The sequence below is a fragment of the Periplaneta americana genome, chromosome 11 (assembly GCF_040183065.1).
Source record: "Periplaneta americana isolate PAMFEO1 chromosome 11, P.americana_PAMFEO1_priV1, whole genome shotgun sequence".
Lineage (NCBI taxonomy): Eukaryota > Metazoa > Arthropoda > Insecta > Blattodea > Blattidae > Periplaneta > Periplaneta americana.
In genome coordinates, this window is record NC_091127.1 from 162869653 (window position 1) to 162894277 (window position 24625).

The 24625-nt window shown below is 33.9% G+C and overlaps 1 protein-coding gene across 4 annotated transcripts in view; it reads left to right on the forward strand.

Annotated features, from left to right (window-relative positions):
• CROT (Carnitine O-octanoyltransferase) overlaps window positions 1-18562 on the forward strand; it is a 99750-nt gene extending 81188 nt beyond the window's left edge. For all 4 annotated transcript variants that reach the window (XM_069840374.1, XM_069840375.1, XM_069840377.1 and 1 more), the window contains 6 exons: window positions 3949-4140; window positions 5540-5664; window positions 9409-9532; window positions 12457-12629; window positions 13487-13606; window positions 18322-18562. In XM_069840374.1, the coding sequence (XP_069696475.1) occupies window positions 3949-4140; window positions 5540-5664; window positions 9409-9532; window positions 12457-12629; window positions 13487-13606; window positions 18322-18448 (861 nt within the window). In that variant the 3' untranslated portion in view covers window positions 18449-18562. The remainder of the gene's footprint in view (window positions 1-3948; window positions 4141-5539; window positions 5665-9408; window positions 9533-12456; window positions 12630-13486; window positions 13607-18321) is intronic.
• The last annotated feature ends 6063 nt before the right edge of the window (window positions 18563-24625 follow it).

Here is a 24625-nt window from a genome sequence, read left to right on the forward strand (position 1 = left end):
AGTTAGTTATTTATTTATTGATTTGGTTATTTATTTAGTTATTTATTTATTTAGTTATTTATTTATTTAGTTGGTTATTTATTTATTGATTTATTTATTTAGTTATTTATTGATTTAGTTATTTATTGATTTGGTTATTTATTTATTTAGTTAGATATTTATTTATTGATTTAGTTATTTAGTTATTTATTTATTTAGTTATTTATTTAGTTATTTATTTATTGATTTAGTTATTTAGTTATTTATTTATTTAGTTATTTAGTTATTTATTTATTGATTTAGTTATTTATTTATTTGTTTATTTATTGATTTGTTTATTTATTTAGTTATTTATTTATTGATTTAGTTATTTAGTTATTTATTTAGTTATTTATTTAGTTATTTATTTATTTAGTTATTTATTTGTTTATTTATTTATTTAGTTATTTGTTTAGTTACTTATTTATTTAGTTACTTATTTATTTAGTTACTTATTTATTTAGTTACTTATTTATTTAGTTATTTATATAGTTATTTATTTAGTTATTTAGTTATTCGAATGTTACCTATACTTTACATCTTCTGAATGATTCATTGATAACAATACACTGCTCCGTCGATATAGTAGAAAGTCAATGTTCACCTACCTAGATATAACACGTGGAGAAAGTTCCCTGCAATCGGTAAGTATCATCATCTATATGTAGAGCAGTGGTCTTCAATCTATGATATGCGTACCCCTGAGTACGCGCGATTGTCTCAAGGAGTACGTATCCCATGTACTGTAAAAATGCTGACATATTTATTTAATTATACTTGATATATTATTGCATTATATTATAGTTTCTTTTGGAATATCTACTCTTGTTTTTACTTGCTTGAATACCATTTTACGTAAAAATCATTAATATTATTATTATTATTGCATGAATAACTACTGTACAGTAATAGTAGTAGTAGTAATAATAATAATAATGATAATAATAATAATAATAATAATAATTTATTTTTAATACATCAATCATAGTCTTTTGTTAATTCTTATATAATTGCAATGTAGTTTGGAGGTACAAATATATTGTGGGGGTACGCTAGCAAAAAATATTGAATACCACTGAGGTAAAAAAAGGAAGTCAAGGAACATTATGGACAGTAGAAAATCGATTTTACAGGAATGGGTATTTAAGAGTTATACATCTTGATTACACAACTTTTAACACTATATCACTTCGGAAAACGCATTATGTTTCTTTCTCGTGTTAAATTTTACATCACCTCGTTAACATGTTTCAGCCTGTTATCGGCCACCTTCAGAACTTCTACATAGGACAAACAGGCAGATAATTTCAAACACGTTACAAAGAACACATCACAGCCATAACAAAACTACAAAACACCTCCACATATGCAGAACACATCACAAATGCTAACCACACCTACAGAGACATCAACAGAGACATTGAAATTCTACACATTCAATCAAAAAGCCAGAAACTAAACACACTAGAACAACACGAAATATATAGACACAAAAACACACCCTAATGAAATTCTCAACACACAACTCAATTTCTGAACACACACACTCTTTGATTCCACATTACACTACGCAAACATACCCCCACAGGAAACACAAACAAAAGGCGCCAAGACCAGCAACAACCAGTTCTGAAGATGGCCGATTGTATTATATTGTATTGTATTTATTAACATTCCATTGTATTCATACATTGCTTTACAGCTAGAATATGGAACAAGTCAAAAAACTTAATATTAGTATAAAGTCTTAATTTATAGTCACAGTCTAGATGAAATATATACAGACGAGATTTACAATATAGTCTACTAGTACAACACAAAGTTTTAGTATCAATTCCATGAAGTGTTATTGAATGTCATGAATTCACCTACAGAATAGAAGGCGTGAGAAATTAGGTACTTCTTTAATTTGGCCCTAAATAATTTTATGTTTGAGTTTCATTTTTTTATATCGATAGGGAGTCTGTTAAACATTTTTACTACCATATAACGCACTCCTTTTTGATAGCACGATAGACTTGCCGATGGAGTATGAAGTCATTTTTTGACGTGTATTTATGCTATGAACTGTTGAATTAGTTACAAAGTTTTCACGATTACATACGAGGAAGATTATTACTGAAAAGATATACTGACAAGCCATGGGCATTATTTGTAGTTTTTTGAAAATAGTCCTACACGATTCCCTAGATTTGGCACCTACTTTTATTCTAATTACTCTTTTTTGTAATAGAAATATACTGTTACTATCTGTGGAATTTCTCCAGAATATTATTCCAAAACTCTTTACCGGGTGGAAGTATGCAAAGTATATTGTTTTTAAGGTATTGATATTTACTATCTTTTGCATAGATCTAATAGCAAAACAAGCTGAATTTAGTTTGGGGGTAATTTCTTTAATATGATTTTTCCAATTTAACACATTATCGATTTTTAAGCCAAGAAATTTGGTTGTTGTTGTTTCTAATAGGGGTCTGTTGTTAAGTATTGCGCTAGAGATAACAGCTGAAACATGTTAACGATGTAATGTAAAATTTAACACGAGAAGGACACATAATACGCTGTTAATTCATTATAAAAAGCGAATCTGATGCAATGTTAATACAAATTAATTGTATTTACTAAAACTTACCCTAGTACAAACCCTAGTAATGCCGCACTTCGATTATTGTGACGTTTTGTTAAGTGACCTAAGTTCTGAACTGTCAGTCAAGTTACAGCGAGTTCAGAATATGTGCGTCAGATACGTGTGCAACATCCGACGATATGATCACATATCACCGTCCTTCGCAAGTCTTTCCTGGCTCCGACTTAAAGAACGTAGAACTTTACACTCTTTGTCTTTACTCTTTTGAATTCTGCACAACTCAACACCAAATTACCTTTCGTCTCGTTTCTCTTATCTATACTCTAACCACGACGTAAATACCAGATCACTTATCTGTGGCACGCTAAGTATACCTCTTCATAGAACATCTCGTTATTCCTCATCTTTTACAGTACCCACCTCGCGACAATGGAATTCCCTGTCACAAAGTATTAGGGGCTGCAAGACAATAAACACCTTTAAGAACAGCTTAAAAGATAACCTTCTTAGCATTTCACTCCAATCTTACTGACTTAAACTATCACTGACTACATTGTTACTTCTTTCTTTAGACATCATCCTGATAGTGCTGTATTTTCAAAATTGTCTCATAATAATCTCTTTCTATTATCTAATATTATTTGAAATATATTAACATTCTATGTATTTTAGCTTAATTCTGCTACACAGTTTATTTCAGTGTTTAATTAATAGTTCATAGTATTTTGTTGTTTAATTCGTAAATAACTCTTGTATACATGTCACTCTCACCTAAATCAAATTGTTGAATTCTTTGTAAGTTCATGCATATGTATATACATTTTTTGCTGGTTGAGTGGAAGAGAAGGCCTTACGGCCTTTAACTCTGCCAGTTAAAATAAATAATCATTATTATTATTATTATTATTATTATTATTATTATCATATATCAAGAAAATACAATAATAAATGGATGAATGAATGAATAAATGAATAAATGAATAAATATATAAACTAACAAATAAATAAAGAAAGAAAAAAACAATGAATGAATGAATGAAGGAAAAAATAGAAATAAATATTACCGGTACCTTAGGCCTACTCTCTCTAGTAATATCCTTAACATTTCAAAGCGTTGAATAATATTTACTTTGTCAAAGAATACTCAGACTTGAAAGTGTTTGTAACATGATGCCTTACCGTTATGCGGGGGCTTGGATCCTCGTCACAACAGACCACGTTGTCCTGTTTTGCTGCTTTCTTTAGACTCAAACGCATTCTACTAAATCGACGGACGAGTGCACTACAGTACACCGTTTTAACATCTGTATCTTACTTTATTTTCATCTGAATATGTTTACCAGCACACAGCATACGATGGAATGGTTAGTGTCATGGCAATGAACTACATCTCCTTGAGGCTTAATGAAATTGGATTTCGGTGGCATGACTCAGAAACTGTGAGAAATCTACCGCCAGTTCAACAGATACGCTTCGATATTGACAGACAAGTTGAAGAGTCATTGCAGGAGGCTTCACGGACGCTACAACCTTACGTGAGTGAATTCAGTATTATTAATATGTCATGGATTAGATGGCAGTCGTTCTCTTTCTTTTCAAAGTACCACTAACCTCCTACACTGTAGAAATACCTCGTCTCTGGAATTCGCTACCTAATGATGTCAGGGACTGCCGGACTTTATCACAATTCAAAATTAAATTGGAAAATTTTGTCTTGTTTAATGCTTTTTAGATATTGCTAGAAGTGTTGATTTGTGTTTTTTTTACTCCAGATTAAAATCGCAAGTTTCTTGTTTATGTTAGTTAATTAGGATACAATTAATTATACTTAATCACTCATTTAAAGTTTGTGTGACTGCAACCTGTGTATATTTTTGTGTGATTTACTTCGTTTATAGTGTTTTTTTTTTCCTTTTTATTTCTGTTATTGTATTTGTATTCTTGGTGTTGTGGAAGAGAAGGCCTGATGGCTTTAACTTCACCAGAATAAATAAATAAATAAATAAATAAACCTTAATTAATAAATTTATTTATTTAAAGAAAATTATCTGCAGCTATACATAACGTAACATCATTTCTTCCCTTATGTATAAGACTCTTCATATTGCCAGTTTTTATGCTAGTGTCTACCCATGTACTGATCTATCCAATTATGTACCGTAAACTGGGGTAAAGAGGATCACATGTGGTAAAGTGGATCATATGTGTATTGTTAGATAAGTCAGCGCCATATGGATCACACATGCAAAGAAAAACTATTTTTAGTGGCATTTATAGAAGAAAGTTTTTCTTTCATGTGTGATCCATGTGGCGCTGACTTATCTAGGCAATACACATATGATCCACTTTACCACATGTGATCCTCTTTACCCCAGTTTAACGGTATATGTAATATGTGTATATTTATGTTACGTTACGCTACACGACGCTAACATTTCAGTGCTCGCTCTTAGAATAATCCCGTTATTGCTCGCTTGGACTACTATTGTAGCCCATTACAATTTTGACAATTATTTTAATCTGTTATAATTTGTAATAATTTTTTTAATTGTTCATTTCTGTATCTTATATTTTGTTATATTTCTTAATTTTACACATATTTTATTTGACACTCATTTATGAGAAATTACTTCGAAGATAATGCTACTGATTTACTGGTTACAACTGCAGGTCAAGGAATAATATCACTCTGACCCTGAACATCTGATCAAGTCATAAACTATAACAGTACTGATGCATTGTTACAAGTGTTCAGCACAGATGTACCTACAGTAGGAAAATGTTGCTGCTTGATTCGAGAAGACGTTATGGGCTACAGCAGTAGCCCACGCGAAAACTGATATGTTAATGTTATGTTACGTTTTATGTGATGCAATGTTATTATATGTATGCCATGTGTGTTAAAGGAGACAAATCTTAATAATTGATTTTCAGAGATCTTGCTGGTTATGGGACAAGTTCACTGGTTATGGCAAAGATCTGATCAAGACGTTTGACTTGCATCCAGATTCCTTCGTACAAATGGCTCTTCAGTTGGCGTACTTTAGACTCCATCACAGGTAATGTGAATATTACACCCTAATCAAAAAGTATAATATAATCAAATGCCTTTTGCCAAAGTTACAATATCATGAACATACAAGACTAGGTTTGGTGTTAGCGAAGACGGGAATAGTTTCATTGTCCCCGTTGTTGATTGATTGATTTATTTACTTATTTATTTATTTATTCATTTATTATTTTGCTAATAATCGTAACATAGAATATAATATATACAGAAAAACTTTAGCTCGCTCCTGAAAGAGTAGAACTCGTGCTCAGGGGCGGATTCCTGAATTGAAATTAATAATTATACAATACAATTTGTCTTATGTCTACTATGCAATTATAGTATACAAATTTAAATTTACAATTTTTCAATTTTTATAAAATCCATACATAACTTTTTAAATTTAATGCTAGAGCTATTAGAATTGACAAGATTAGGATATTTAAATATAAATTTGTTATATATTCTTGGGCCTAAATTACTACTATGATTAAATACTGTAACAGTGTTGCATTTTGGTTCAAACAATCTTAAAGAATTCATACCTTTTGTTTCATAACTATGAGAATACAATTCAAAATTATTTCGATTTTTATGTATGAATTTTATTAATACAATATAATAAATTTGTCTTACGTTGAGTACATTAAAGTCTAAAAACAAATTTTGAGATGGAAAATCAATAGGTTTATGAAGACATATTTTAATTATTTTTTTCTGTAATAAATAAAGTGGATTAAAATTGGATTTAAATGAGCTACCCCATCCTATAATTTCATACATAATTACCGATTGAAATAAAGTTAAATATATTGTGCGTAATAAACTTATTGACAAGTAATTACTGAATAAAACAAAATAATATAGATAACTACCATGTTAAAAGGGACTGATTATCGAATCCTGGTGATTATTAAATCCTTAGTTTTAATTCTCTCTTCTATTTGGTGTTTTAGAGACAATGTTATATTGCCTGTAAACATAATTACTAATATCGGAAAAGAGAAAATGTTTGATCAATGGATTATTGTTCGCTAATTTTGAAATTCTACCAATTTTTTCAGTTTTTTTTGTAATTATCATACCATCTTCACATTTATGCATAACTGTTGTTCTTTCTTTTAGATAGTTTGTGAATTTTTATTTTACTTCGCGTCGGTACCTTTGATGTAGCATGACCTGGGTGCGAATTAACGGCGGAGATGGGGGGGGGGATTTCCCCTCTGTTGGAAAGTTATCCCCCTCTCATAAATTCATATTAACATCCCTGGCAGGAATAACTTCTATCCCCCCCCCTGATAATAGTACATTATGCAACGAGCCTATAATGGTAGTATTAAGACGCAAGTATACGAGGGTCTTAATTACCATTATAGGCAAGTTTCATACGACTTTTTATATTCGACCATATTTCTAACTTGAAATTATTCAAAAGTAGGTCATGTTTTGGTTATGTACGTGAGTGAGTAGTGAACTGACCTGAATTGTTAGATGTGCGCAGACGCGAAAGTATTGATTTTTTTCCGAGGTCGAATGTCATTGACCTTGATATAACGTAGAGAATAAGATGAACATTAGCCTTGGTATAACCTGGAAATTGATTTAGAATTGAAAAACGAGATGACAAATTGAATTTATTTGAATATTATTCACAATTCACGCTAATTATTATAGTAACAGAACATAACCTTCTGCGACAATATTGGATTTCCAGCCTCCGTGACTTTTCGCTAATTGTCTTTCGATTGAATATCCGAGAATAATCGATACTTGCGGTTTTATAATGGTACAAAAGTGATTTGTCATTGGCTGAACACCTGAACTTTAATGAATAGGTGTACTTGATGAGGTGCATTAAAGGGCTACTACCAGGTGTATAATTACTACATTTCGGTATGGTCGAGCATAAATGTTAGTAAACTCCTCAAGGCCATTGGCGTAGTTCAGGGCTTAACGATCTTGACTCGTCTCCGAGGCAGTGTTGGAGTGTGGGTTCGAATCCCATCTTGGTTGACAACGTGGTTGGAATTCTTTTTTTTTTTTTTAGATATTTTTCAACAATATGGCAAGTCATGTCATTCCATGGTGAATGCTCAGACCCACCTTGTCAAATAACAATCTTTGCACTTTGATACAATATGACTGAATTATCTTACGTTCATGGATTTATCTGGGAAATCTCAGACCTCGAGTGACATTTATTAGGACTATTCCGTGAATAAAATAAAAATGTAAATAATATATCCATAAAATTCGCTCACAAAAGGTTAATAATTGTATATTTATGAATACTTAATCTATTCAGACATTGTGAAGTTGAAAGAGATGAATATCGATTACTGAAATAAAGAAATTGAATGTTATTCAGTAATGCCAATTGAGAAAAGCGAAATACAGGTTTAACAATTTTAATTACATGTACTGCGCTTTTCTCTTGTTATTATGACAGAAATACATTTAAGTCATAATTTAATTCAAACATTTTATAGTATAATTACAAATAATCTGATTAATACATTAATTAAATGAATAATTGTTATGAAATGTCATTTTCTTTAGATACAATGGACATGGAATTAGAAGATGAAGATGTACAGTAGGTATGGAAGTAGGATTTTGCAAATTTTTTAATACAGTGGATCCACGTTCATCTATTTACGGGAAAAAGTTGGCGACACTGAGTAAGCAAAAGAACTGCCACGCGATAAATTGATAGTCATAAATCGAGCTGCAAAAATGATCGAGATATATGACTGTGATTGGTTGGAATTCAAAATTTCATTACACTTCATTGGTCGAAAATGGAATGACGTCATATAAACGAAATAGTAGATTAAACAAATACTTTACTATAATAATACCGGACAGCTAGCAGTTTTACGTGCGAACGACGATGGTGCTGCTACCTACCTGCCGGGATGGAGATACTCGCGAAACAAGCTGTAATCAACTGCAATGTATATTGTTGCTGGGCTAGTTAATTTGTTAATAGTTTTATGAATTAGTACTAGTGTTAAAATGTCAGGGTGTGCTGTTTATAATTGTGACAATTGGAGCATTACAAAGTGCTCCAAATCGTACTTTCGATTTCCGACAGTTCATAAAACGTAAGCCAACAACATTCTTTAGTAGGCCTAATTCCTTCGTCTTTGTGTTGATAGAAAAATACACATTAGTTTTTTTTATTTAGACCTAATAAATAAATAGAAGTTAAAATGTATTGGATTTTAAGGTTTTATCAAATTAAGTTTTATTGTTGTCCACATGTCTTTACTAATTATTGCAAGCATCAGATTACTATCAATTTTATCTTTGCAGTTGTCAGCAATGCGTAGCCTATATAAAATATTACTGTAAATTCATTCCTAATATCAGATTGATTTTGTCTCGGTAAACCAAAGAAAAAATATGGAACAATTAATTACGGAAAGTAATATGAAGTATGCAATATTTCTCATAATATGCAGTTTTGATATAAGATAATTTTACATTAAATATTATTCAACATTTCTTAAGTGTTTCATATATAATTCCACATTAGTAACTCACGTTTTAAACAATAGTCCGAATCTCGCTATGTTAATATTTGTATATGTGGACGTAATTCCATCCCTCTGCGCTAGATGTCAGGTCCGCGATTTTTCGCACTCACGCCAGTGCTGGTGGTATACAGCTGTCCGTATTATTATAGTAAGGTATTTGGATTAAATATAACTAGTTCAGGAATGAATATTCTGCATTTGTATTCCTCCAGGCCAGCCCCTACGTATGAAACTGGCACAACTCGTTCGTTCTACCACGGCAGAACAGAAACAGTTCGATCTTGCACACCAGAGGCAATTGCGTGGGTACATTCCATGTTGTCGCCTTCTACGCCAGTAAGTAAAACCTGTAAATGACTTAAACAAGTTTGTCCTGTACTTTCACTAATAGTGATTAAAATTGCTAATAAAAGGTAACGCAAATCTGAATATGCATTTATACAAAGTGAACTGTAAGTAATGTCATTAATTTCAGGAGGTTATTCTTTGAGATATTTCAAACAAAAAAGTTTAATACAATTTTTTTAGTTTTTGCTCCCTTTTCGAAATAAAAATTGTTTTATATGAAACATTTCATTGCGTGTTTTTGGAAAATTATTGATTTAATTCTCAATATGCCCAGTCACCTTAAGAGAGCTGCGTACGGCCTATTCCATATGAAATCGATCAGTAAAAAACTTCACTTTTTTATACTCTAATTTTTTCCCTATTTATACAAGTGAATTTGCAAAAAGATACTATCGAAAATCAAACAGTTTCGTACTATTGAGCGACAAATTTAGCGTATTTTATAAAAACAAGCCTCTTTCAGCGCTCAGAACTCTGGAACCATTTACTGCAGAATTTGAACGGGAGCTCATTTTGAAGCTGACATTTGGTAGGTTATGATAAGAAGTAATCCTTGTTTTTATTGTATACAGAGAGACAGATGCTCTGATTTTACTTACTTTTAGGCTTTTTGCCCATTTGTAAAAATGTAAAAAAGTATTGAGAAAAAAACCTTGCATTATTAAGAGGGATTCGGCATTGTTTGCTTAGTGTCACGGCAATAAGTTTCGGGGGTATTAAATAAATTATATTCACACGCCTAGACTTGAAAGGCGCAACATAGCAAGCACTGGCCGAGAGATGAAGATAAGCGAGCATTAGGCGTCATTTTACTCCTGTGTTTATGAAAACCTGTGATAAAGCTAGCCCAGCTATGCGCTACTAGACGAAACATCACGTGTTTATGTCCCCTGGCCTTGCTTGCCTAGGCTAGCTCCCGCCTCACAGTCAGCTGGTTAGCTCACGCGCGTACTATTTATTTTCTTTATTTGATTTTTAAATACTTTATTAACGTTGCACCAGTAAAAAATACGTGTTTATTTGTACTTTCAATGCGGAATCTAACCCTATATTTTTAAAATACTTTTTCGTGGGCAAAGGTGTCTTAATTAAGAAAAATCAAAATTTCTCCATTTCCAAAAAAGTAAGAAAAACTGTTTACATGTCAATATAAACTTCAACTTTTCAGCATAAAAAAAAAACCACGATTTTGATCATTGGGTGAAAGGGTTTCGGAGCCACAACAATTTTAAAATTGCCAATTTTATGAAAATACGATCAATTAAAATATTTTTAATTTAAACACTATGAAGTCCTGATGCATCAAACTTTGCACAAAGCATTGTATCATAGTTGTCTACAGACAGAAAAAGTTTCATTGTATTTAAACATTGTAAGGTCAATTTTCTCTAGGCTATATTTCGGTCGATTTGAGATGGAATAGCCCGTACTTTGATACTAAATGATTGAAAGAATTTTAATTTTGTCCTTCAAATTGCAGAAATTTGATCCGAACAAATGTAACGTAGTAAAATTCCTTTGCAGAACGAAAAATTACATTTGTTTGGATCAAATTGCTCTTTTATTGTGCTATATTCTTGCACATATTTCAGTTCACTCTTTTTAATTTTGGCTCAATTTCAGACAGGTCACTTACACATTTCCTTTCGCACCAATTTTCATTCATTTAGCCCCTGATTTCGGCATGCTTTCTAGCAAAAACCTTCTCAGCACCGTAATTTCAGTCAATGGATTCGACTTGTTTAACGTCACAAAACTACATAGAAGACACACTGTTCCAAAGCAGTATCTCTCACAAATTTATGCATTAATTTGTGTAAATAGATGAAAGACCGGAAATATTAAGAGCTTTATTTACGCAATAACATAGTAACGTACCTATTTCCATAGCAACTACGCTCAAAGCCCTCTTAAAATGTTCGTCACAGATTTTGTTTCATAACGTTTTACTCATACCTAAGAAGTTTCACTTAAAAATGTCTCAACATTGGAACTATTGAGGCAAGAGTCTTAAGGAATCAAAATATATCCATAGTACCGTGTATTTACAAAAATGATAATTTAGTTCAACTACTCATACACTATTATTTATATTAACTACATTATTATTATGTTCACAAAATTAGACACTTAACTAATATTTTTTGTAGAAAATCCTGCAAAGCAAAGACATAATATATAAAAAGTTTTTTCTATTTTGAGAAAAAATAATTTTAAAACAGTTTTTTATTCATCTACAAATTTACAGATACGAGATATCACTTCTTACCAATTGATATACCAGTACATCACTTACTTACTTACTTACATACTTAAAAATGGCTTTTAAGGAACCTGGAGGTTCATTGCCGTCCTCACATAAGCCCGCCATAGACCTTATTCTGAGCAAGATTAATCCAGTCTCAACCAGGAACAAAATTTATCAGACACAAATTAATGCAAATTATAGGAGATATGAGTGATGTGGAGAAAAGAAATGAGGTTATGGTGAGATGGGAAAGAATCTTGAGAAAGAAAGGAAAGGAAATCCACATTAAGTTGAGACATATTCTCGCTTCTTATGATTTTTTAAAATTATTTGTAAATCTGTTTCGACATAGGCAGGTCTAATTTCATTATTTACCACAGATTTCCTTCGAAGTAGCGTACGTATTATTATTATTATTATTATTATTATTATTATTATTATTATTATTATTATTACTATTACTATATATGCTAAGAGCTTCACTCGTTTATTTTTTCTTGTAAGCGAAATCATTATCATATGAATCACAGAACATTGGGAATGTAGTTGAAGATTCCTGAATTTTTTACATTTTAATGTAGGCCTATTATATGCAATGGATACAAGATTAAATCGTGCGTAATGACTGAAAGGAATAAACTACATTTGTGTTTCATTTGTCTAGAATTCTACCAAGAGAGAGCTGCTAAAGAAAGCTGTTGCGAAACATAATCTGTTGATGAAGGAAGCCAAAGCCGGTGAAGGATGCGATCGCCATTTGCTGGGACTCTATTGTACAGCAATGGCGGAAGGGTGTGAAATTCCAGCCATTTTCACTGATCCTGCATTTACAAAAAGGTTCGTAAGTATGTATAAGCCAGTGCCACCGTTTGTGGCGTGTGAAATAAGTATTGGGAAAGTTGAGAGCGAGTACCTTATCTTTGCCACAAAATGTGAGCGGGAAAGCTGACAACTGTGATTGGCAGATTGCTGACGTGACGTGTTGGGTGATACCGTTCTCAGCAGCACTGGCAACAAGTGCTCACTGACTGGCTTTTTACTGAAGGACACGCGCCAAAAACACTGGCACTGGCTATACTGTACATCATTAAACTGCAATGCAATATAAAATAAGGTGATTGTAAATATTTTACATGCACTTTATAACGTGATTCCCATTCCCCCCCCCCCCAGTTCTCTTGATTTGACTCTCAGAGCAAGAAATACCGAAATAATCATCTTTATATTATTTTAAAATAACTATAAAATTTGAATAAAATATTTCTACTGCTGTAAAGTAATGTTCATTAGGAGTGAAATTTTTTGCAGCAATATAATAAAACAAACACAGCAAAGATATACAGGGTGTCTCATAAATAAGCCGACAAAATTTTCTGGAATATTCTTTAATAAAAAAAAATACAAAAGCAAAAGGTGCCTATTTGTGAAGTCCTTAATACATTTAAAAGAGCCCTGTTCTTGCTGCATGGTTCCAGCCAAAATTTGTCCGCAATTTGTTGGTCACATTAAATTTCCACACTAATAATCTCTGCATTCGAAAGCATTCTTAATTTAATGCTTCCACAATGAGTCTCCATTTTATTACTGTTACCAACAATCTATTCTACTGCAAGCTCTTACGTCCTGGTCTACTTTTGTTGTGAAAGTAAGAAAATACGATAATAATTTTTACGTAATAATTTTATTATTTCTAGTGGAGGCGGTGGCAACTTCATTCTATCAACGAGTCTGTTGGGATATACCCCACTTAGCGGAGGGTCTCTTCCAATGTGCAGGGAAGGCTATGGGTGCTTTTACAATTTTTATCCGAAAAGGTAAGGCGATATAAATTTAATGTATGCCTAGAGGTGGATAAATTTAAGGGACTAGAGTGTTTTTACGTGTACAAAAAAGCATTGGTCTTACAAGATCACTGTTGCTGCTAGTGTTTTAGTGAGAGCAAATATTACTCATCCAATAATAACAAAAATTTGAGGTAATTTAAGTACATATAGTTAAAAAGCTTTAAAGAAAAGTATACAGGGTTAGTTAAAAGTCCCGCACCACCTAAATAACTTTTGAAGCATGTGGTTCAGTGACATGAAACTTGGTATGTGGGGATAACCATACACCACACTCTAGTATATACAGCCGCGAAGCTCAATACGTAGTAAATATGCAAACATTAGTTGCTCACCACTAGGATCGCTAATATCGCCTCATTACAGGCAATGCAAAATAGTACCGTCACAGTCTATTGTTTCTAGCACCCTCAAAACTCAAGCTTCATCACTGTATATAGTAGACTGTGCAAATACTAAGAACTCAAAAAATGGTATTACCGAGTGTTTTCTACTTCCGGTTTAACCGGAAGTAACTCCAAATCTCTTATTTTAAATGGAACACCCAATATATTTTTTTCTTTTTGAATAAAGCTCATTAAGAACTTTTAAAAAATTACCCACACTTGATACTTCTGTACAAATTCAGTGTTGCTAAGTCAAGAAAACAGAAAAGTGCATCGAATATTAAAATATTAAATGCACAACCTAAATAACTTTTGAAGGATACGGTTCAGTGACATTAAACTTGGTATGTGAGGATAACCATATACTAAGAACTCAATAATGGCATTACCCAGTTTTTTTATACTTCCAGTTAAACCGGAAGTAACTCCAAATCTCTTATTTTAAATGGAACACCCAATATATATTTTTTCTTTTTGAATAAAGCTCATTAAGAACTTTTCAAAAATTTCCCACACTTGATACTTCTGTACAAATTTAGTGTTGCTAAGTCAAGAAAACAGAAAAGTGCATCGAATATTAAAATATTAAATGTACTACCTAAATAACTTTTGAAGGATACGGTTCAGTGACATGAAACTTGGTATGTGAGGATAACCATATACTAAGAACTCAATAATGGTATTACCCAGTTTTTTATACTTCCAGTTAAACCGGAAGTAACTCCAAATCTCTTATTTTAAATGGAACACCCAATATTTTTTTTTTTTTTTAATAAAGCTCATTAAGAACTTTTCAAAAAGTACCCACACTTGATACTTCTGTACAAATTCAGTGTTGCTAAATAAAAATGGAAGTGGTGCAAGATATTCCTAAAGCCTGGTTAAATCATTCCTTAAATGGTTTCTATGATCGAGTGACACATTGTAAAGCTGCTGAGGGCTATCAATTTGAACACATCATTTAGAAGGTGAGCTAGCTTTGTTTTGTTTTTGTTAAGGAAGGAGTATTTTATTATTTTAATATTCGATACACTTTTCTGTTTTCTTGACTTAGCAACACTGAATTTGTACAGAAGTATCGAGTGTGGGTAATTTTTGAAAAGCTCTTAATGAGTACTATTCAAAAAAATATATATATATTGGGTGTTCCATTTAAAATAAGAGAGTTGGAGTTATTTCCTGTTAAACCGGAAGTAGAAAAAAACTCGGTAATACCATTATTGAGTTCTCAGCATATGGTTATCCTCACCTACCAAGTTTCGTGTCACTGAACCGTATGCTTCAAAAGTTATTTAGGTGGTGCGGGACTTTTAACTAACCCTGTATATTTTGAAAGCATAAGAAAGAAGTTCAAACGTTCCATTAACTTTACTTAAATTAATACATTTAACTTAATAGTAAAAATAAAAGGAGATATAACTAGTGTGTATGACTTTGTAACAAAATACAGTTGCCGCATAAGCTTCGGTACTTCCCCTCACAAATCAATTCATTCCTTGTCAACATAACTGCTCATGCATTATCCGTGCAAAATTTCGGTACCACGCTGTGTGTAACTGCAAGCATGGACGACTGAACAAAATGTGTTTCGCCTGTTACAAAAATGGGAATAGTTTTGTGACTGCACAACACCTCTTTCGACGCCACTAGAATATTCATTACAATGATGCTGCACTATTACTTTATGCCAGTGATGTCAAAGCAAGCGCATTTTTCTGACCTTGACATCGTGCGCGGGCACCAAGCGCTAGGTATGGAATGAGGAAGGGTTATGTATGTGAATAAGCAGCCTGTTGGATAAAAAAAAACAGTGGTGCACAAACTTCAAACGGAACGTGAAATTTTATGTCGTTATTTTTACAGACGTGGACAAATTATTAGACTAAATTAATTATATGTGCAAGAAAGCTGTATTTATCGGCAGAAATAATGAACAAAAATGTATTTTGCACAGATATAATGAACAGAAAATCGAGTCTTGAGGTTACTAATATTTTGTGAACATTCCCTTATTCTTTATTAACACGTTGATTTAGTCAAGGACGCTGCAAACCAAAGTGTGACACTTTCTCTGAATATCAGCATCATTTAGCGAGACATCGGACAGTGCTTAAATGAGTCCATGTTTAGTTGTAAGCCTCTTTTTGTTCACTTTCTTCTTCAGTATAGATCACAGATTTTCAATTTCGTTCATGTCCGGTCTTCTTGCAGGCCATGGGAGAACAGACTGTTGAATATCTTCTGCAGTATATAATTAAAACACCAGTAGTACCAACACAGCGAGGCAAAATATACTTAACCATTGGAAAAATATACCAGAAGATGTGAACCATCATATTTACAACCATAGAGACTCTGTGAATTATACTGATAGTTCAGTGGCGATGCGTCAATAAGAGCACAAGAGCACGTGAACACCTTGTTTCCATTAATGCACGACTAGTTTTACTATTTAATACCGTATTGGCGTAGTGGGGATGTATAATATCAGGATCGAGTATTTTAAACCTCCCGCATCTTGCATAAACTTGGCAACATCCGTTCACGTACAAGCCGTGCTCTTTTCAAGAAGGTTACAGAAATTTCACGCATGTGCGGGAGAAAATTGTCTTTCGCTGGCGGCTTATGACTCGTCAAGAGCACAAAGCATTAAGTGAACAGTGAATGTATCCTACAAATGGCAGGTGCATCGATGCCTATCGTTTACGTGCTATATATATCGAGGAGAAAAGTCTGTATTTTAGCCTGCAGGTGTCAGCATCTCACTGTCGGAACGTTTACTTTATGTCGATGTGTGTACAGTGCTGCTACAAGAGTGTAGTTTGTGAATTACTATACTTCAGTTTCGGCATATAGCATATTTTGGCTTTCAAACACGTGCTGGCTGAATGTGATGGTGGTACAAATTTAAATATCTGTATAGTGGTGTATATTATTTAAGAATAATATTTACTGGCATGTATTTATAGTAATCAATCTATGCGAATGGGATTACAGTACTGGTATAGGCTATAGTGTATCAGTGTGTTGTGAATCAAAATATATTACTAAACACACGCTTTTGTAAATTGTTTTATGTATTAATTTTTAACAGGCGTAAAAAATGAACTCTGTTCAAGTAATTTTGAAGAGTAAAGAACTGGGTAAACTGGCTTTCCAGGAAAAATTGGAAATAAAAAGACTAGGTTTCATTATTATTATTATTATTATTATTATTATTATTATTATTATTATTATTATTATTATTATTATTATTATTATTATTATATGTTTTGAATTTATATACGGTTTTTTCGACAGTGAAACATTGGAATCATAACATTTCATATTAGGCTAAAAACGTACGATTTCAAATTCTCTTCGATTTTAGAACACAAAATTGTGAACACACATAATATTTTATCACGAGCCGCCACTGTGTTAGTTGATATAACGAATTATATTACGTTTCCAAGAAAAACGTTTTAGTTTAATAATTTGTCCACATCTGTATATGGGTTCTTTCTGTTTAATATTGCGTATATTGCCTGAAAAAAAGTATTAAAACCAATTTCTTAATATTGCAGTTGTGTTTTAAACGTTAATAACATAATAAAGAGATAAAAAGGAATATTCACATACATCCCATAGTAATACAACTATATTGTACTAAGTGGATGAAACACATCTTTCATAAAGAAAGTTATATCCCAAAAAAAGAGATTGAGTATGACATGATAAGTTGGAATTTATATTGATGATATCTTTAGCCTTATAAAAGTAATCAATAAACTAACAAAACAATGCTATAGTACAAAGCAAAGTTACCTAGGTATATGTTTTAAGTGTAACTAATATTACATAACAAAACTCTTATCGCATTATGCTTTTAAGGTGATACTGGTGAGCAACTTCCTGTCATCAGAATATTAAATTATTTTCTCGAAACCTTCTGAAGCTATAGAGCTGACATTTTTACAACACATGAACACGTATCTTTTGCTTAATATGTAACAGTAGTTGCTTTTCTCATTCATTTCCTTACAAACATTTTTCATACGAATATTTTCAAAATTTTCAATACATTATCTTCAGCAATACGTATTTACAATATATTAGATTTACGAAAACATCGTTTCAGTTACCTTTAAGGCTACTAAGCAAACATATCTGAAAATTTCACTCTTCTATAAAAAAAAAATTTGGGAAAATATTCATTTTGAATAAAAAAACAAACTTGTGGAAAATTATCATTAAAATTAAAATTTACATTCCTATAATGGACTTACATTTCTCAGACAATTTGTATGTTGGATTTTTTAGGATCAACTTCACAATCACGGCGTTCCGAGACAGCTCTGAGACAAGTACTTACAGATTCTTCCAATCAATACAGCAATCGCTTGAAGATATGAAGAACATATTCACTGGATTAACTTCTAACCTCTGATCATTCCAATGCTACGAGTGCCAAGTGAAGTCATCTGTTTTCTTTGAGTCCTTTAACGAAGTGCTTTTTATAATATTTTACTGAAAGTGTATGAAATAAAGTAAATTTATATTATGGAATGAATTTTTGTTTCATGTGCCGAATAATTTGTTTCAGCTTTTCTATATATATACAGGATGTTTAAAAAATACGGGGCATAATTTCAGGTATGTATTTCCCACATGTAGACAATCAAAATAGTTATTACAACATGTGTTCGGAAATGCTTTATTTCCGAGTTATGGCCTTCACAACATTGAAATTCACCGGAACGTTTTTCTTTCCGCAGGTCGTTGCCGTCAAAGGAAACATTAAGAGGGCACTCTGACAGTTCATTCCGAGGCGAAGGTTACATTCAGTGTTGTGTAGGCGTTAGACTGTGCGACATGTATTCAAATCAAGAGCTGGCAGAGATACACTTCATGTACGGTAAGGCTGGCTCGTCGTTTGTACCAGGAGAGGTACCCACAGCGACAATGTCCAGATCGGAAGAAATTTGTACGTCTCCATTACCGTCTGTGCGAGCATGAAAAATTTAACTCTCCTGGTTTGGGAAGGGGTCGACCAAGATCTACAACTCCAGAAGTACAGGAGGTGATTCTGGAGGCTGTGAACGTGACTCCTTCTATCAGCACACGAAGGGTAGCGTTGCAAGTCAATGTTCCTCATACGACTGTCTGGAGGCTGTTGAAAGAGTATCAATTGTATCCTTATCATTTGCGAAGTGTACAGGCCCTGTCACCAGCAGATTACCCTGCACGAGTTAGGTTCTGTCAGTGGTTCTTGCAGCAGTGTTGTGTAAATCCGAACTTTCCTGCCTTAGTAGTATTTACAGATGAAGCACAGTTCACACGAGATGGCATAACAAATTTCCACAATCAGCATGTACGGGCGTATGAAAACCCACGTGCAACTGTTCCATCTCATCACCAGGTGCGGTTCTCCCTCAACATGTGGGCCGTTATCATTGGTGATCGATTAGTTGGACCCCACTACTTGTAAACAGACTTACGGGGCAGACGTACACAAACTTCCTGGAAAACACCATACCTCATGTTTTAGAAGACACTCCACTGATCAATCCTCAACACATTCACTTCTTGCATGATGGTGCTCCTGCACATTTCAGTCGTACGCTCGCCGGTACTTGGATCGAAGGTTTCCTGATCGATGGATAGGTAGAGGTGGCCCAATTGCTTGGCCTCCACGCTCACCTGATCTGAACCCTCTCGATTTCTACTTGTGGGGCCATTTAAAATCATTGGTTTATTCGGCTCTGGTGCCTGATTTGGAATCCCTTCGGAATCGAATTGTGGCATGTTCTGAAGACATACGCAATACTCCTAGAGTGTGGGATCGTGTTCGCAGGTCAATGAGACATCGATGTGAGGTCTGTATTCAAGCAGGAGGTGGACATTTTGAACATCTTCAGTAATGACAACGACCTGCGGAAAGAAAAACGTTTCGGTGAATTTCAATGTTGTGAAGGCCATAACTCGGAAATGAAGCATTTCCGGACACATGTTGTAATGAACTATTTTGATTGTCTACATGTGGGAAATACATACCTGAAATTATGCCCCGTATTTTTGAAACAGTCTGTATATATATTCGAAAGAATTTTAACATTAAAGTTAGATCGTATGCGATTAATATTAGATAGTCTAGAGTTAAAAAAAAAAGGTAAACTTTCACCATAGTAAAAAATGTATATTTGATTCTGATAGGACCTACTATTGAAACTCTTACACAGGACACACTTATTACTTCACTGTTATATGGAGGAAGTGCTGTGATGATACGAAAATAGGTGTAGAGTTTTAATGATACTTTTGTGATTCATTGAATTTGATTTGAACTATATTTAATTTGTTAATTATTTTCTTACACGAGACAGAATGCCGAATTCGAAATCACAGATCTACAGCAACTGTTTTGAACACTGCCCCCCTTGTGTGTGTGTATATATGTAAGATCGACAATTGAGGGAGATCTTGCGGAACAGAAGTTTTGAATCATGGTGTAAATTACCTCATAAGAGCAAAGGTGTTATCCTGTATTCTGAGTGCCCCAAGGCAAATTCCTGGATGTCATCAAAAGCAAATTTATCAATTTCAGAATGTATTAATGCAATTAAAATGTCCAGCAGTCTATCTCCGGTTAGATCTGTGCCCGGCAGAAGTTTCAACACAACCCGTTGTCGCCATCCCGACTGCAACGAGACGGAAACTCTTGGTCACGTGTTGGGGTTCTGTCGAAAAACGGAGCTGTTGCGCAACAATCGACACCATAAGGCCAGGACCGGTATTGCTGATGTCCTCAAGCGTCGTGGATGGGAAGTATACGAGGAGATCCACTGCGTTTCATCCTTAGATTCGAACAGAAGAGCAGATATTGTAGCCATCCACAGGACTCAATCTAAGGGATTAGTCCTTGATCCTACAATCCGGTTCGAGAGGGATGCCCTGCAGGCACAACACGTTCATGAGGAGAAGAAATCCATTTATGAGTCCTGCATCCCTTATCTAAGTGTGAAATATAACATTCCCACTAGTCAGTGGAGTGTTTCTGGTCTTTTGTTTGGTGCACGTGGCACACTTCCTAAATTCATATGCGATATTTTAAAAGCACTCGGACTCCGATTTTTTGAAATTCAAAAAATTTTGTTGAATATTCTTAAGGATTCAGTCCAAATATTACATTACCATTTATATTTTGGCCATTGATGATTGTGTTGGGTTTGCATTTCTCTGAATTTTTCACTTAACAATTCCTGTCTTTTGAAATTATTCTGTAGTGCTTTTATTCTGGATCTTTATGGTCACCCTCATTGAGGGCAGATTATTTCCTTTGAATATAAATATATAAATATATATATATATATATATATATATATATATATATATATATATATATATATACACACACACACACAGAGTGTTTAAAAAATACGGGGCATAATTTCAGGTATGTATTTCCCACATGCAGACAATCAAAATAGTTCATTACAACATGTGTCCGGAAATGCTTTATTTCCGAGTTATGGCCTTCACAACATTGAAATTCACCGGAACCATACCTCATGTTTTAGAAGACACTCCACTGATCAGTCGTCAACACATTCACTTCTTGCATGATGGCGCTCCTGTACACTTCAGTCGTACGGCTCGCCGGTACTTGGATCGAAGGTTTCCTGATCGATCGATGGTTAGGTAGAAGTGGCCCAATTGGTTGGCCTCCACGCTCACCTGATCTGAACCCTCTCGATTTCTACTTGTGGGGCATTTAAAATCATTGGTTTATTCGTCTCCGGTGCCTGATTTGGAATCCCTTCGGAATCGAATTGTGGCATGTTCTGAGGACATACGCAATACTCCTGGAGTTTGGGATCGTGTTCGCAGGTCAATGAGACATCGATGTGAGGTCTGTATTCAAGCAGGAGGTGGACATTTTGAACATCTTCTGTAATGACAACGACCTGCGGAAAGAAAAACGTTCCGGTGAATTTCAATGTTGTGAAGGCCATAACTCGGAAATGAAGCATTTCTGGACACATGTTGTAATGAACTATTTTGATTGTCTACATGTGGGAAATAAATACCTGAAATTATGCCCCGTATTTTTGAAACACCCTGTATATATATATATATATATATATATATATATATATATATATATATATATATAAAACGCATTAACATGACATTTTTTGCACAGAATGTCTTCGGAAATAATGATGAAGGATGAGTGGAACAGAGAAAATCCTCTCCGGCACCGAGATTTGAACCCGGGTTTTCAGCTCTACGTGCTGACGCTCTATCCACTAAGCTACACCGGATTCCCATCCCGATGTCGGATTGAATCCTCTCGGTTTAAGTTCCACCTCTTGGGTTTCCTCTAGTGGCCTACCCTCATGCTCTGCGTCATAGATGTATGACAGTGGCACAATGTCCACACATGTGCAGAGGTGCACTCATTACGAGTGACTAAGTGGCCGGGATCCGACGGAATAAGCACCGTCTTAAATCACTAGTGATTATTTTTCGCACATATTAATCCGACATCGGGATGGGAATCCGGTGTGGTTTAGTGGATAGAGCGTCAGCACGTAGAGCTGAAAACCGGGGTTCAAATCCTGGTGCGGGAGATAATTTTTCTCTGTTCCACTCATCCTTCATCATATGATGACGCAGAATTTCTGTACGGAAATATCATATGTACTTCGGTACATCGTAATAATATACAGTGAAACCTCTCATTTACGGACATCGAAGGGACGTAACAATCTGTCCGCATCTGGGAGGTGTCCTTTATTGGGAGGGAGGCTCCCCAATCTAACAGTAAATTTATAAAATGCATTATGTATCCCTTCACGCTTTAAATGAAATGTATTACTGTAGTTTAATTATAAATACAGTATACAGTACTACAGTAAATTCTTTGCAACTTTGAACTACAGTAGATAAGACCGAAAAAGGAAAATACAGTACTGTGCCATGCAATTTTATTCTAGTTCTACAGTTATGCAGTACTGTAATTTACAGCTTTCAACTTAACCTTTACGTCCAGGTGTCATGTCTCTCGAAACAGAACAACTGATTGAAGTGAAGAGAATAATCCTACTAACCCTATCATATGTCGAATACAATTTCACGATCGCGGAAACCTTGGACCCATCAGACAGGTTAAATTTTATGACTTTGTTTATCCACCCGCTTCCAGCTAACAAGGGGTAGCCGGCTGGGCTAGTGGTAGCCTACGAGACCTTTAGTGTCCTCTTTCATGTTAAATAATTTCTGTACTAAATTTTCCATTTTTGTAACACATTAGGTCTTGAAATCCAAGTTCTGTTCGCAGGAGGTAAAGCAAGCTTTAGGACTGCGAAACAGTTGTCCGTGTCTGAGAGTGTCCGTAAATGAGAGTTAAATTTATCATTTCTATATTATTTCAGTTAGGACATAAAAATCTGTTCGTATATGAGGAGTGTCCGTATGTTGGGGGAGTCCGTAAGGAGAGGTTTCACTGTATTTGGAAATAACCTTCGTAAGAGACTGTAAATCCTCGTGAATCACTCTGTATATGTCCAGCTTAGAAATACTTGCAAAAGTCTTCATAAAAAAGTGAAATAGTTGTTTTTTCGTAAATTGTATAGCTTGTAGAGCTTTCCTGTGAATTTCATTAGCAAAATTGCTCAAAGCATTCAATATTGAACATTTTGATACACACATATGCAGGGATTTTTTTTTTTCAGAATTAATCTAGTTAAGGCTCATTCACAATGAAAATTAAACATAACGCAAGCGTTAACTTAAGAATATAAACGTTACAGTAAAATCAATAACATTCACGATGGGAACATAAACATAACAGCAAACATACTTGGTAACTATGGAAACATAACGACGCCATTCCCTCATATTCTGTTGTATACTTCAGCGCTCCACGATTGTGTTCTGTTTGCAAATCACGTAAGCATAAGCATGAAAGTTTGCAGACTTTCATGTTAACGTCTTACGGTAATGTTTATGTCAATGCTTACGTGAATCATTGTGAATGATCCCATTTGGTAGCCTGGGCGCAAACTTCTGTGTTTATGTTACGGTTATGTTTAATTTTCATTGTGAATGGGCCTTTTAAGGCTAATTCACAATGAAAATTAAACATAACGTAAGCGTTAACTTAACGTTACAGTAAAATCAAGAAGTCATACCATCATTCATGATGGCAACATAAACGTAACAGCAAACATACTTGGTAACCATGGAAACATAACAACGACGCCATTTCCTCATATTCTGTCGTATACTTCAGCGCTCCACGATTGTGTTCTGTTTGCAAATCACGTAAGCATAAGCATGAAAGTTTGGAGTTTGCAAACTTTCATGTTAACGTCTTACGGTAATGTTTATGTAAATGTTTATGTGAATCATTGTGAATGATCCCATTTGATATTCTGGGCGCAAACTTCTGTGTTTATGTTACGGTTATGTTTAATTTTCATTGTGAATGGGCCTTTTGCTGCTATAAAATATCATACGGATTATTACAATTAAATAACTACATCGAGTATTCTTTTCCGAGGAAGATAGCCCGAGGAAAAAAACATGTTTGGTTCTGTAGCAAACTAGCGTAAAGGGC